The following is a 15,257-nucleotide window of genomic DNA, read 5'->3' on the forward strand; positions in this document are numbered from 1 at the left end:
ATATTTGAGAGGATCAGTTTTGTGTTCCAAATTATATTTTCTTTTTATAAGTCTAAATGGAATGATATCATGTTGATAATGATGTTTTGAAACTTCGAACCTACAAGAAAAAAGGTCTAAAATAATGTTGTCGGTGTAAGGAGGTCATAATCACCCCTACCATTAGCTAGGAAATTTGCTCGGGGTATATCATTGGGTGCACCCACAATTTTTGAACTTCATGGCATACCTTAAAACCTAGACGATATCTGATCTCGATTGAAATCGGTCAAGATTGAATAAGTTCTGAGATGGCATAGGTCTTGGTCCAATTCTCCCTAAGCTCCCTTTTATAATTTTTTTTTCTTTTTTTTTTTTTTTGCTTTTTAACCTTATTTGATGTTTGCTTAGGATCCCTCTTTATCCCCACACTGAAAACCTCTCTTTTAATATGCAGTTTATTATATTTTTTTAACATTTTTCTGAATCACTCGTACTTATCCAGGCCTGATCCAGATGACCAATCGAACTATCCGTCATGGATTTGTGGGTGAACGGTCTGCTTGTAGATTTGGGTTTTTGAAACACTAAACAATCAGGGTAGTTGTTTTTTTTTTTTTCTCTCTACCTATTTATGCGTAGAAAACGATGCAGCTTGATCCGCTCCACTTTCCATGATCGACAACCTTTATTGCCCCTGCCTTGTCAAGAAAGTACCTCCTAAACCCCCTTGACTTTGAAAAGCAGAAAATGAGAGCTTATATGAGCCACCATGCTTCTACAATAATGTAATCCACCCTGAGAAGTAGAGGTCCATTGCACCTCGAATTTTGCATGGCAATAGGTATCATTTAGGCGATCAAAATAAAAAAGGTGAGTGTAGAACGAGATCATTTACTTTTACTACAAAGATGTCACTATTATTTATAATTATTTATAATTTTGATAGCTTGGATGCATTATTAAGTTCGAAAAAATTTGTTTTGAGCTTTGAGTTTGATCAATAAAATAAATGCATCCATCCAATTTCATATTTAATGGTAAGATTAGTTGTAACTATATTGTATCAAAGATAAATAATCTCATTTTATATTTTATCAAATAAAAAGGCATATCTACACAAAAGAAGTTGGACAAAATGAGTTAGCCCTTTTTGGTGAATGCGGGTCATTCATTTGGTAGAATGAAGATTTGAACCTTCAAGAACAAAAAATAAAATAAAATAATTAGCTATTTAATTTTATGAAAAATATATTATACAATGAGATTATTTATCTTTGATACAAGGAGATCACACTTAGTTATAATCATCCAATGTAAAATCCAATAGCTTGGATGTGTTACAAAGTTGAAAAAAATTTGTTTTGAACTTTGAGCTGAATCAATCAAATAAATACATCCACCCAAGTTTACATATAATAATCAAGATTATTAGTGAGCACCATATACCAAAGATAAATAGTCTCATTATATACTTTTACTATAATAAAACCTCTTTTACACTCATTTCTAAATAATTTCCGAGCATGATGAAGACATTACGCCGTCCAAATGATAAACCTCGCTCTCTCTATTTTCTTTTTTTTTGCTCTCACTTGTCAGTCGTCGCCAATAAAAATGTAGCAAAAACCAATAGATTTTTATATGTATAGTAGGATTCCAATTGGTACCACCGATTCGTAATTCAGATTCGGGTCCAAATGGCCTTAGTTCAATTTTTTCTAACAAAGTTATAGAATATTTCTTTTAAATACCTGCATAGACTCTTTCTCTCTTTATAATTTTAAACAATCTCTCTCTCTTCTCTCTCTCTCCTCCCCCTGGTTTCGTTGTTGCAAGCACGAAAGGCGGTGGATTAGGGCCAAATTTGACCTTCTCCACCCTCAATGGAGCAGTTCACACCAAAACCTCAAAAGAGTTGTAGGCACTTGTCGCCTATAAACACCCCCGTGCCATCACTCCAAGCTTCTCAATTCTTCAGAGAATGGCTCCCCAGAAAAAGCCATCTCGACAACTAAGGCCGAGCTCAATCCCCTTCTCATGGGAAGAAAAACCAGGAATCCCCAAAAAAACTGCTTTAAATTCAGGCAAAAATGGTGGTTTTCCCGTCAAAATGATTATCTCAGTTCCCTTCAAGTGGGAAGAGAAACCCGGAAAACCGATTCTACAGTCGCCGCAATTAGAAAAGCCACCTCGACAGCTGCCGGAATTTGAAAAGCCACTTTTACAGTGGCTGGAATCTTTAGTCAATTTCCGGCAAACAATAACCCGAGTTTCAAATCCCGGCGAGTCTCATCGTCCACTTCCCCTTCCACCATCAAGGCAAACCAGTTTCCCATCTCCTTCTTCATCGTCATCATCACCCTGCAACTCTGTAATCCTAAAATCTCCAGTATCCAGCCATTTTAGAAGCGCTATATCCACCGATTCAGAGGAAACAGAGTCTGAATCTTCTCAAGAAGAAGAGGAGCTTTTTGATTTGGACCTTGAAGCTTTTGCCTTTGATTCATATGAAAAGACAGAAGATGAGGAGGCTTTAATCTCAGGGCCTTCTTTAATGGCGAATTGCCTTTCAACTGTAGCGGAGTTGTCCAGTGCTGTTCCTTTTGCTGAAAGGAAAGAACACAACAAAGATGGAAATGGTTTGGTTACAGGAAGCCATTTTAGGTGGAGAAATTCTTCGCGTTCGGAGCTGAGTTTTAGATTGGAAACAGACGGAAAGTTTCAGTACAAAGATTGGAAGACTAAGGATAAGGTGATAGTGAAAGGAAGAACTCCAACTCTTGGAGAATTGATCTTCAAAAGTTGCAGGAGGAGAAGAAGAGCAGTAGTCATGGATTTTGGAATGCAGAGTCCTCCACGACTGGTAATCTCTCTCTCTCTCTCTCTCAGAGCTTCAATAAGAAAGACATTGCCAAAGGAGGATAACAGGGAACATGCAGTCTCGATTCATTTTCTCTGATATCATCTGTTTGTTTACTCCGGTCTTTCAAAAAATTGGAATGGCCCCCTCTCGGACTCGCCCAGATTCCGATAAGTCTAGTCCGACTCGAGCAATTCTGGAGTTGAAGTGGGCAACTTTAAAAAAGGGAAGAAAAATTAAGAAAAAGAAAAGCTAGAAAACACGGAGAATCAGATTATTCTGAGGTTTTAGCCCTCGATACCAAGCCGCAGGCGCAGCTAATTCCGAACGAACTCACTGATTTTTCAATCACTGGTTCATGCACTCCATCAGGAGCATCAATTCTTTTTTCTACTCTTTAACCAGTCAAATTCTTTTCCTCTTTTTTTCTTAGGAGCATAATTTTTCACTGTAATTTGGTTTGCCGCAATTCATGATAGGAAACGACGATGAAGAGAAGAACAGGTTGCTGGATGTGTGGAATTAGCAACAATGCAACAATGGGATCCCCATGATGAATGAAGATCCTACTGCCAAGAAGATAGGGATTTCAATTAATAGTTGTCTTTGTACATTTTGCAGTAGGATTCTTCATTTTGTTTAGGTTTGGAACTGCGGATGAGAGATCTAGCGGTGGAGTGACATTTGAATGAATCACCACAAGATTGTACAGCTCTCTCTCTCTCTCTTTGTTATGGCCTTTTGCTTGTAGTGATTTAAGATTGGTTTGAAGTACTTCTCTTTTGAATGCAAATAACCAGTCCTCTCTCTAAGTGCTAGTGTACATTACTGGTAGAGATAGAGAGGGAGTATGAGAGAGACTGTTATGCCCATTTTGGTTTTAGCCGGAGTCAAAACAAAGTCCGCAAATTCTTTTAAGTTTAGGGATTTTAACAAAACTTGATCGACCCCAAATAGTTGAAAAAAGGCTTTGACGACGATTATGATGGAATTTAAGAAACTATGGATGCTATACCATCCCTTCAACAAAAGGGAGACATGAGAAACTGGAGAAGAAAAAGAAGACGAGTGTGATACATTGATCATGGCTTGCACTGTACGGATTCAAAAACCCTCCTAATTTATGAGCTCTGAAAACCCATGCAAATTCCTGCAGACAACTGATAAGCAAAGTTCAAATAAAGTTTAGCAGCTGGCTTGATGTTCCCTAATTTCCCAAGCTCCGTTGCTAGTTTGTAGATTCACAACCCAATAGCTCATATCCACTTCCTCGAATTCCACAAGAAAGAACATAGGCATATAGCCCTAATTGCTGTGTATGATGCCCCTGCAGACAGGGTCAATGACAAAACAACCACCAAGACCAACAAAATAAAGGAAAGAGAGGAGTAGTTTAGTGATAAGTGTTCCGAGTTTTTAATGATAACAAAATTATGAACTGCAGAGGGAAGAGATGAGAGCAGAAGGGAAGATCACGGAAGGAGAAAGAAGGGCTGCGATGCCAATTTTTGTTATCTGCCATGATCATGGAACCCAGTTTCTGAGCTATTAATACCCATCCCATTAAAAGTTTTCATGCACTTGAAGCTTGTACTTTTCTGCAGAGAACGAAAACAAAATGAATGTGAGATAGAGGGAAATCTCCAAAACTTGAAAATTCTCTCCTATCACTTTCCTTTTACTTTTGAATTGAAACAGTAATCATCATCTGAAACTGATGAACATTGAGGAGAAGCCCAAAATTGTACAAAGGAAAATTGATAAGACGATGCCTATGAGATTTATAACTTTCAACAACTCTATGAGCCCTTAGACATGTAGACAGAGAAATTGCTAAAATTAACTTTTTTTTAAATAAGGAAACAATAGATAATACATCAACTGCGAGATTTACAGTTTTCTGCAACCTTGCGGATCCTTTCCATGGCCACACCCAATTCCTCCTCGCTCAACATGGTAAAGCAGCACCTAAACCACCCAGGTTCAATAGAGTGACAAGACGAACCAGGCGTAACATTAACGCCACCATCATATAACAGCTTTTTCCAAAGCTCAATCTCTCCTTTTTCACTATATGATCGTATCAAATGGCTCATATCAGCCCAACAATAGAAACCCCCCACACTCTTTGTGCACTCTATGCCCAATTCCTTCAACCCACCAACAAAAGCCCCATGCATCTTTGTCAGCCTCTCTCTATTCTCTCTAAGGAACTGCGCAATGAAAACTCTATCAGAGAGCATAGAGGTCATGAGCCGTTGTGTAGGAGCTGAGACAGGGCAAAACCTCGCTAACCTTGTCGCAGCAGCCAATACACTCTCATTATAGGAATACAGAACTCCAACTCTAAATCCAGCAAGGCACATGTCTTTTGAGAGCCCATATATTATATGGACCCTGCTCTTGTCAAACTCGCCTGAGCTTAGAACCTCTGCAACACTCACAAACTCTCCATCCCCATATACTGATCCAGCAAATATTTCATCAGAGATGAGATGGATGTCTCTCTCTCTAGAAAAATCGAGGAGGCTGTACCATAAGTCCCGACTAATCAAATTGCCTACTGGGTTGGATGGGTTTGAGAGTAAGAGAGCACGAACTTTTAGTCCCCGTTTCTTGGCTTGAGTGTAAGCTCTATCTAGAGCGGTTATGCTTATGTTGAAGCTATCAGTGCTCCGGCAAGGGACTGGTATCATCTCAACCCCACTTCGAAACTTTATGTCCCTATCAAACCTGCAAGTTCATACTTTCGGTTTAGTCTTTTAGGAGTGGTAAAAAAACTTAAAAGGCAGAACACACTGTAGTTCAATGGTTATTTGGAAACCACTGTCCAATGGGGTTCCTCACCATCCACTCAAATGATGGATTCATGACCAGTGGGACCCATCAGGGTCATGTCGTGTCTGGTGTGAACCCCTCTCTCTCCCTTTTCTTTCTCTCTCTCTCTCTCTCTCTGATGAATGGTGATGGCCCCCAATAAAATGCATTTTTCTGCAGTCCAGGGGATCATTACATGTTCCCAAAGGATAATGATCCCAAAGGCAAAAGTAGTCAGGTGTAGGAGTAGAAAATCACCCAGGATAGTAGGGAGAAGGAACAAGAAATGCATTGCCTGGATCTGCAAGGCAATAGCTAAGGATCTCAATTGAAGGGGTCGCACCAGCGGTCAATATTATCTGTGATGGATTGAATGAAACCTTCCCATTCAAGACTTGATTCATGAATCCTGCCACGGCCTGCAATGACACAACAGACCATCAAAGAAAATTCAAGACACTTGTTTTTTAAACTATAAAGTATATAGTTTACAGTTTATTTCAGGGGATTAGACATCAAAAGCAGGAGTATCAAAAATACAAATTACAACAAAACAAATACATATCATAATTCAAACAGATGAACAGATGAATTACACCTCTGATTACGAAACAATAAAATAACATTAGCACATCCATACGAGGCAATGTTTTATAAGTCGGTGCTCTAAGTGCTGGGTCATGTTGAGAAACATCGCAAACCAGCTGAGTCTCCATGATTCCAAAGGTTAATGTACTAATTTTTTACAGATTCAACCAGTCTTGTTGAGACGTGGTAGTCAAACTGGCTGAATCAAACCAGCTCCAATAGGCGAAAAGATGAGGGAAAGTAGGCAGAGGTGGTCTAGCCATGTGCAGCGTCAACTTAGAACACCACCTATTAGGAGAGGCGATTTGATTTGGTTCAAGTAGAAGGCTCTAAAAGAGCAAAAGATCAAAAAGGACATGGATTGGAGTAGAGAGAAGAGATATGGTGGCCTATATATAGTCTGACCAAGAGTATGGCCCTTGATAAAGTGGAATGCCAATACAAGATTCGTATACCCAACCCCAAATAGTCAGGATAAGGCTTAAATAATGATGATGATTTTTCTTGATTGGGAAGCATCGAATTCAAACCCTATAGCCTAATAATTACTCTCTTAATTCCACATTCTATTGAAACTTTTGCACTCAGTCTCTTCCTAATCACTTGCCATGCAATTTACCATATATTAGAAAGCCAAATTTCTTTGTGCTTTGTTAGGTGAGCATAGATGTATCAACAAATTGCAAAGGTGTTGGTATCCTCCAATAGGTTCCAATGGTTGGATGGATGGTCTCCCTATTGAAAAGAAAGAAATCAGAGAAGTGATAGAATAATTTTTAATCACTCAAGTATGGCTTTCATTTCTTATTCTTGCAAGGAATTGGGGAAATTTTCAGGATAATTGTTTTAGGAGCGAAATTAATAATGAAAAGATTTTAATACTTATGCATAGTGTCTCTTAAGTTTTTTGAGTCATGGGTTCTACCAAAGTGACAATGAAAATTCAGGTTGTTCAATCATAGTGATTCCATGTCTATTGAATATGGAAACAGAATTGCTGATACAAAGCGATAAGGAAAATGCCGAGTTCTTGTTACATCTATCATTGATGACCAGGAACTTCTCCTTCATTGAACCAATATTTTTTAATAAAAAAGTATTTTATGAACCAATATTACCCTCCTAAACAGAAATACACTAAGGTACGGATTAGACTGGTAATTACTAGATCTCCAGAATGGGTTGTTGGCTCCAGGTCGACCCCAATCCGGATAGGACCCGACCCGACTGGACAGGACTGGGTATAAGTTGGACCTAGACCCAGATCAGGTCCAAGCCAATTGCACCGCGGGTCTATGAATTAGAAAACATATAAAAAATATACTATGAATTAACTTAATAGTGTTAGCATGTATTTAGCAGGACCCGACCCGGTATTATCTAAAGCCCGACCTGGTCGGATTGACCCAACCCGAATCCCAAACCTTATCTCCAGGTTTGGAAACTTCTGAATGGTGTCAAACACAGGCTTCCAAGGTCCCTCAAAATTCCAGATAAGTTACCAAACATCATCTAGCTTCTCAGGGAGCTAGAACTTGCACTTCTGAAATTCGGAAACCGTCATCAAAGAAATGTTAGGTACCAGCCCAGGGGCAAGGGAAATCCAAGGGTTACCGAGATTAGAACCCCCTGCCACCTGGAGAATGGAAAAGGTGGTTACATCCCCAAGGGCATACAAGGAAATCCTAACCTGGTCTTAGGGTGACGTGTCACAAAGAAGCACTGTCGATTCTTAAAGAAAGGAGCAAAATCAAAAGAAGACCCATTCACAAGCAGCATCCACCGAAAAGTCAATGTCAAAAGAAGGTGCTGCTAAAGTCCTAAGACTCTAATCACCCGCAATCCAAGTCATATGGTGGTCAGAAATAATAAAGAAGCCCAGCTAAAAACGCGAAAGGGACCCTGTGGAATGGAGGGACAAAAAGAGAGTAGAAAAAAAAATTGTTGCCTAGCTGAACACCTGAAAGGGACACCATGCAATTAAAAAAAAAAAAAAAAAAAGAACAAGGAAGAAAGAAAGAGAGAGGGGATAGGGAAAAGGGAAAGGTATGAAATCTCAAAGAAGATTAGAAGATGCCTAAAAATTCTCCAGGTCAGTATCAGTTAGGTGCCCAAAAGCAAACAAAAGGCATTAGCCTGACAGACCATGGTTAAGTACTTTCCAAATAAACTTGAAAGACCTCGACCATCGGAACTTTAAAGGGTCAATAGTGGAGGCACAAAATTGGAAGTCCAAGGAGATCCCAAGCACTTAGGGTAGTATCTTGCATTTTCCAAAACATTGGTTCATTTAAAGACTTTCGGAGAACTCCTCTTTAGATTGCGACATGTGGTTAAGATTTGAAGATAAGAGAGTAATTGATGATTCCTGGTCTTGAAAGTCCCAGACAAGGTTGGCAAGCTCATAAATCCATTAAAAAGGGTCACAAGTGGCTAAACTGAAAAGTTCAATTTAAAAAAAGAGGAAAGAAATATTTTCAAAAATTTCTCTTCAACCTTTTCAAAATCCTTTTAAGAAGAACTTTCAGAAAATGCTCCACAGCGGCACAAGCCTAAACTGCTATCCTCGTCATTTTTCGAAAATATCCCTTTCTTCAAAACTTTCTAATTTTTATTTCTAAATTTTAATTTCAAATTCCATCTTAGAAGCAAATCATGAGTTGGATGCTTTTAAACTGTGTCTTGTGTTTCTTTGTTAAAACCATAAACCCAATACCAGTTTCTATTTCATAATTTTATCCCCATTTCGCCAAATTTTCTCAAAAACAAAGGAGTTGAAGGATTCACCCAAGACTAATTAGCAGAGAAACAATTTAGTGTCTGAAAATGAGGACATACATGTTGATGAAAGTCAAAATCCAAGATCCAGAGGATTGCTTGAAGCAGAGAAATATCAACAAAAAAAGTTAAAGTGAAACCCTAGCCAAACCAATTTCAGGAGAAGCCAACCATTGAGTCCCACAGCCTTAGAAAAGCCTTAGGAGCCATGGTATTCAATTGGACAAAATTTTCTTACATGAATATTTCCAACTCACATTTCTTTAATTCACTTGATAACTAATACTAGGCCAAGGAAAATTTGGCAAAAAAGCCAAGAAGAATTGACAAAGGCTGACCATCGCCTAGTTAAGGGTCGGAACACCAGCAATGGCTGACCATCGCCTTGAAGTGTTGCCAATTAAGGGTCGGAATATCCAAGGTGAACTAGCAATGATCGACCATTGGTGTTAAGCATTCAAGTGGACAATTCTTCATTTTCTAAACTCTGGTATCTCAGATGTCTATTTTTTTTCTGCCCACCTGTATCCCAAAGAACAAGGTGCACCAAAGAGGCACAACTGTAGACACCCCCCTAAACTTTCACTAAGGGAATTCCCATAAACCTATACACCTGAACCATTAGGGACCATACTAGCCTAGTGACCTCAGTGCACCATAGCCTGTAGTACATACTCCCTAGGGAACCTAAGGAATCCTAAAACTATCAGATTTATCCAAACTCATCCAGGTCTACCCAAATCTGATTAGAAATAGGGTTCATCAACGAGGGGCAACTATAAACAGCCCTTAAATTTGGCTAAGGAAATTCCCAAAAACCTGTAAACCTGAATCACTAGGGACCATACTAGCCCATTGAACCTTAGTGCACCATAGCCAGTCCAGGTCTACCCAAATCTGATCAGAAACAGGAGCAAACTAGTCAAATAAAAACCAAAAAGGAGTCCGGACTAGGTCAAACTACCAGCCGACTATGGAGTAGTTTGGGGCACAGATGGCCCAGCAATGCAGAGCATGTCGCTGAGGGCACTGGGCCCAGAGACGCGATCTGCGACACTATACCCTTTAACCTTCCGAAAGCTCTTGGAAGGTCAGTGCTGACTCCAGGCCCCTTTTTATGCTTATCTGAAGACTCTAGTTCTGATATGAGGATGGGTTTCCACAGATAGACTTAACCCTATTAGCCCAGAAATCTTACGATGTTAGGATTCGAACTCCTATTTCTGATAGATCTAGAAGCCAACTGAAGCCTTATATAACCCTCCTCTGGCGCCGTTTAGAATAGATAACAAATAGCCTCATAAGCTAGAGAAACCCTAGAGCTCAGGTCTTCCCCAACCTTAGGTCCTTAAGCACAAACTCCTGCAATTCCAGAAGCCATGTGAAACCCTAAAATCACCATTGAAATTTGAAAACCAAAGCCTTAGAAAGAATATACCCTAAGCAAACCTAAATTGAAACCCTAAAATCACCATTGAAATTTGAAAACCAAAGCCTCGGAAAGAATATACCCTAAGCAACCTAAATTAAAAAGCCTCAGGATAAGCATGCCCTAAACAATCAAAATCCTAGGAAGAACATGCCTTAGATAACTTCTCAAAGTCAAGCAATCTCTAGGGTTGAGGGTGAAGGTAATTCAACTGCTAGTCTATTCTAGGCCACCAACTCGAAGCGCCGAGCCTAGGGGAATGGTTTCCAAATAAGTAAGTTCTGTATTTACTTCTATTTTTTAGTTTATTTTCTTTCTTTCTGTGTTTTCCTTTGGTTTTTTTTTTAGTTTCTTTTCTTGGTTTTACGTGATCTCAAGGAGGCTCTGCCAACGTGTACGAGGAAGAAGTCCATTCTTGCAGGCTCATATATCTCCCATATTCAGTAATTCAACGGAGCCCCACTCTTTTCTACTTTGGTTGTAAAGAACAACATAGGGAAGTTTCTTTTACATTGGATACTTCTTATAGAAAGATTCCTAGATCTATTTCATGCCGGTCCCCAAGTCCCCATAATTCATACACCAACAATTCTGCATACCCAAAACAAGTTTTTCAGTAACTAGGATCCAGACCTAAGATGCCAGATATCCCATCTACCCTTTGTCCTTACAACCTGAACCTAGTCCCCAGCCCTCCATGAGAAGTTTGTCACCAAGTCTCCAGCCGTCCATGAGATGTTCGTCACCATGCTTCTAGCATTCCATCTTACAGGCCTATCAATCTGTTCCATCTACTCAGAAGGGCACTTCTTTGATGATCTTTTGATCTTTTCTACACATCATATATAGAAGTAGGGTACAAAGAGAAGTAAGTGTGTTGCTAGTTAACATAAAAGGATAAATAATCATAAAGGTTGACAGCTCATGTAAAATTAGGGCAATCACCCTACCCCATCATGGTGTAAGTGGGCAGTGTGATCAATGCCTAAGAATAAGCTAATCATTGGATAGCAATGACTACCTGCCCTCCAATCGATGGCAGATTGGCGAATGGACGACCAGATCCATACCAATAAAAGAATAACAGATAATTTTTAAGAAACCACACAAACTCAAGTGTTTTGTGAAGTTCAGCTATTTTTAGTCTCCTTATTGTATGCTTTCACTCTTTCTCCATGTGTAGGCATGAACATGCATTAAATTTTTGGGGAATCACATGTTCTTTGGAGAAGCCACAATGTTAGACACCCAGTAGTGGCATGAGAACTTAAGTTTATCCAAATCAAAATGAAAAACATGATAGTTTGACTTTACGCCAATGTCATTAATTTAATGCAAACAGAAACATAAGTGATAGCTTAAGTAAACAAGTCGGAACTTCTTCATGCAACTACTGGTACAAAAGAGTATGAAATGGTCAGATATCTTAGGAAATGGTCAGATACTTAGAAGCCCTCAAGCCCTCCATGGCTCAAGAGCCACTCCACAAACCTCATATGGTTATCACATGCCTAATTTGATGGAAGCTTGCCCACAAATGCTCAAACCCTTAATTTACTAAAACAAGCAAATGCTTCAGCAACAAACCACATTGTGGAAAGGCCAATGATAGGATGGGGACCAACACCTTAAGATTCTAGCCAATAGAGGTATATGTTTCCTAAATAACCAAAATATATTTATAATAAAGATTGTCAATATTTCCAGTAGTAAGCCTTCTAATGATAGCAAACTACAAATTTAAGACCGTAAACTAGTTTTGGTTTCTGAAGGTTTCACAAGGACTTCCTTACATTGGAAATGGCTCTAGAAATAGAAAGTATCCAAATAACAAAGAAGACTCTGTCACCAGTACTGCAAATCAAAACTTTCTCCCAGCCAAGTCACATACTAAATAATTGCTTGACATTTCAAATCATCAAACGGCTTTTGTGGATTTAGTAGGCTACCAACTTCCAACATATTGTTGAACCCTTTCCAAATAATATAAAATGTTTATTGACCTTCCCCTTCACATAAAAAGGCATTGCTGCAGTAGCTTGTGAAATTATATCACAGAGACCCTTCAACATGAGGAATCCACCAAATTAAATCGAACTATGTCACAAGGATCAGTGTTTGTAAATTTAGAATAATATCATGTTTTATCTCGGCATCGAGACAAAAGGAAAGAGTACAGCCATCCTATCTAATGCGCATTCACATTTAAAACCCCTCATAACACATTATCAGACAATCTCTTTCATACTGATCTATGCAATCCCCAAGGTTTACGCTTTTGCTGCCACCATAATTCAAATTAACAGATTTCCTCTAATAGCTTTCAGATTTCAGTTTAACAGGCCCCCATAGAGGAAGACAAGTGAATGTTTTTTTTTCAGGTCATTTACTAGAATAGTTTACACTGTTGAAGTCAGTAGTTGAAGTGAGTACATTGAACAATGAAACTCAAAAGATTCAGTAAAATAGAAAGCAGAAAAAAAGAGAAATAGCAGGGCAACTTTGTAAGTAACAGTTCCAAATTACGACAGAATAAAAGAAGGTTCATGACACATATAAAAGAAATGCATGGAAAATAAAATCCTAATTCAAGAATACAAGCAGAGAACTGTTTAGAGCATCAACACTGTTATTTTCTAAACTTAAATGGACTCCAACAAGCAATGCTTAAAATCAACTTCCATAAACAATGAAGACCAAAACAAAACAATGGAAGTAGAAAAACAAAATAACTGTATAAAACAGCTTAACTCTGGGTGATTCTAGCTAAGAACACTGTGAGAATATTAACAATTAAGCATATTATGGCAAGGAAAATTAGATGTAAAAACTCTCAAAGTTCAGATACCACTAGGAGGATAAAGAAAAAAAAATACTTATAATGGTAAAAAAGAGTAAAAAGGGAAATTGCATACATATTTCATCTCGGGCAATCCATCAAATCTTTGATAACCGGCAATTCCACACATACTCAGAGGAGCAACTTCATCGTCACCGAGCAATGATCTCCTCATATTATTGCTCATCCATTCTCCAATCAAATCCAATGTTAACTGCCATAAAGCACAACCAAATCAAATCAGAAAAAAGAAATAATGTAATAAGTATTGCACACATGAATCTTCAGGCCAAGAAACAAGAACATTAAATATTTAAGTTCAGAATCATTCGAGTGTAAAGATAAGCTTTGCAAATATCTTCTTGAACTAGACTTAATTCTCTTCAGATAAATCCAAGTGAACAGTAATGATAAGTCAAGAAACCAAAAAATAATTGAAATCATTCGGCATTTTAACATAAGAATGAACCAATCGAAGTAATGAAAAACAAAGCAGACCAAAAATATTTCTACAGAATTTAGCAAAGGACGATTCTCTGGAATTCATAAGTGGAAAATGCATCAATAAATGCTTATTTCTGAAAAATCAACCAAGTTATAACCAAAGAAATTCAATAAAATCCAAACAATCCAATTCACAAATGGTCCCAAACTCCAATTCTTTGACATCCGAACAGGAAAACCAAAAATAAGAAAGGCACAAACGGAAACAATCAACACAATAAACAAACAAATCAATTAACAGTCCTAACCTTGTTATCAGCCAAACCAAGCTGAATCACCCCATTTGGATTCATCACCGGATCGTAAGGATTATCAAGATACTCCTTCAAACCCACATAATACTCTGAATTTCCTGTTTTACGCAAACTCAAAGCCCTCGATGAAATATATGCAGGCCCTGAAGAACCTCTCAGAGAAACCAGACTCCCCAATTGAGACTGAGTTTCCGATTCCACAGCCAATTGGCTTGACGAAACCGACCTAGAAGGAGGAGCAGGAGGAGGAGAAGAAGAGGAGCGATATCGCCGGAAAAAAAGTTGCAGAAAATAGAAGAGAGCACAAGGGGCGACAAACCCCAGAACCAGGCCCCCCCTTCCCTGAATAACGCCCTGTAATGGAACGATGATCCTCATGGCCGCACCTCCGTCTAGTGTTCCAGTTTTCCGGCGAGTCCCTTCCTCTTCCCCTTGGTTTCGCCGCCGGAAAATGTCCTGGGTCATTGACGGCAAGAGAGGGAAGACCTAATAGTTTAGTTGAGGAGGTCGCCCGCAATATTTCCCGGTAGGACTCCGGCCATTTGAGGGGAGAAAGGGAAGAGTGAAAACATAGAGAGAGAAAGAGAGAGATGCCCAATGGCTTTTTGTTTGATTCTTAATAACGCTGGAGCAGAGCCACTCGAAGAGAGAGAGAGAGAGAGAGAGGGGCCTCTCTCTTGTCTCGTGGAGATATAGAGGGAGAAATGTCTCTTTTGGAAATGCCTCTCTTTCCAAGTTACATAGAGAAAGTGCAGATGTAGAGAGAGAAAATAGACCGCCTCCGCTAGAGAGAGAAAGTGCAGAGGGCCACTCTTTCAAAGCTAGAGAGAGAAAGACGCAGATGTAGATAGAGGGGACATCTCTCGCCTGCTCCGCCGCTAGAAGACGTGAATTTTAAACCGTATGAAATGACTAAACTGCCCCTGGGATATTTCGTGGGACGAGCTATACGATGGGGCGCAGGTACCGCTTTTGCGGTCCAGCGAGGGCATTCCCGGTATCCTCCCCACTCTTAGGCGAGGGACTCCAATGTTTCGTCAGCGTAGTAAAGATCCGACCCAAACAAACGCTTAATCAGATCGAGGCCCGCCCCGAAGCAGTTCAAGCGGTAAATTAGGCAACTCAACCGGTCAGAAAGAGGCCCGCCCCGAAGCAGATCAAGCGGTAAATTAGGCAACTCAACCGGTTTAACCGGGCGCGTCTAAG

At 39.3% G+C, this 15,257-nt stretch overlaps 2 protein-coding genes across 2 annotated transcripts; one reads left to right on the forward strand and one right to left on the reverse strand.

The window, feature by feature from the left end:
• Positions 1–1,521: 1,521 nt before the first annotated feature.
• Positions 1,522–3,651, forward strand: LOC18447881 (uncharacterized). Its single transcript, XM_006857966.4, has 2 exons — positions 1,522–2,845; positions 3,322–3,651. The coding sequence occupies exons 1-2, from the start codon at positions 1,964–1,966 to the stop codon at positions 3,394–3,396; spliced, it is 957 nt and encodes a 318-aa protein (XP_006858028.1). The 5' UTR covers positions 1,522–1,963; the 3' UTR covers positions 3,397–3,651.
• A 1,021-nt stretch (positions 3,652–4,672) lies between these two features.
• On the reverse strand, positions 4,673–14,760 carry LOC18447880 (1-aminocyclopropane-1-carboxylate synthase 6). Its single transcript, XM_006857965.4, has 4 exons — positions 14,046–14,760; positions 13,370–13,507; positions 5,918–6,078; positions 4,673–5,575 (listed from the first exon to the last, which is right to left on the reverse strand). The coding sequence occupies exons 1-4, from the start codon at positions 14,514–14,516 to the stop codon at positions 4,720–4,722; spliced, it is 1,626 nt and encodes a 541-aa protein (XP_006858027.1). The 5' UTR covers positions 14,517–14,760; the 3' UTR covers positions 4,673–4,719.
• Between the last annotated feature and the right edge of the window lie 497 nt (positions 14,761–15,257).

Source organism: Amborella trichopoda, chromosome 9 (assembly GCF_054954075.1).
Source record: "Amborella trichopoda isolate Santa Cruz 75 chromosome 9, AtrichopodaSantaCruz75HAP2 v2.0, whole genome shotgun sequence".
Lineage (NCBI taxonomy): Eukaryota > Viridiplantae > Streptophyta > Magnoliopsida > Amborellales > Amborellaceae > Amborella > Amborella trichopoda.

Bases quoted from the DNA above. Each gene is read 5' to 3' on its own strand.
- LOC18447880 (XM_006857965.4), bottom strand. From the start codon at position 14,516: ATGACCCAGGACATTTTCCGGCGGCGAAACCAAGGGGAAGAGGAAGGG. The intron at 13,508-14,045 runs GTTAGGACTGTT...GCTTTATGGCAG, and splicing joins TTGGTTTGGCTGATAACAAG to TTAACATTGGATTTGATTGG. The intron at 6,079-13,369 runs GTATGCAATTTC...GTGTCATTGCAG, and splicing joins GATTGCCCGAGATGAAATAT to GCCGTGGCAGGATTCATGAA.
- LOC18447881 (XM_006857966.4), top strand. From the start codon at position 1,964: ATGGCTCCCCAGAAAAAGCCATCTCGACAACTAAGGCCGAGCTCAATC. The intron at 2,846-3,321 runs GTAATCTCTCTC...AATTCATGATAG, and splicing joins TGCAGAGTCCTCCACGACTG to GAAACGACGATGAAGAGAAG.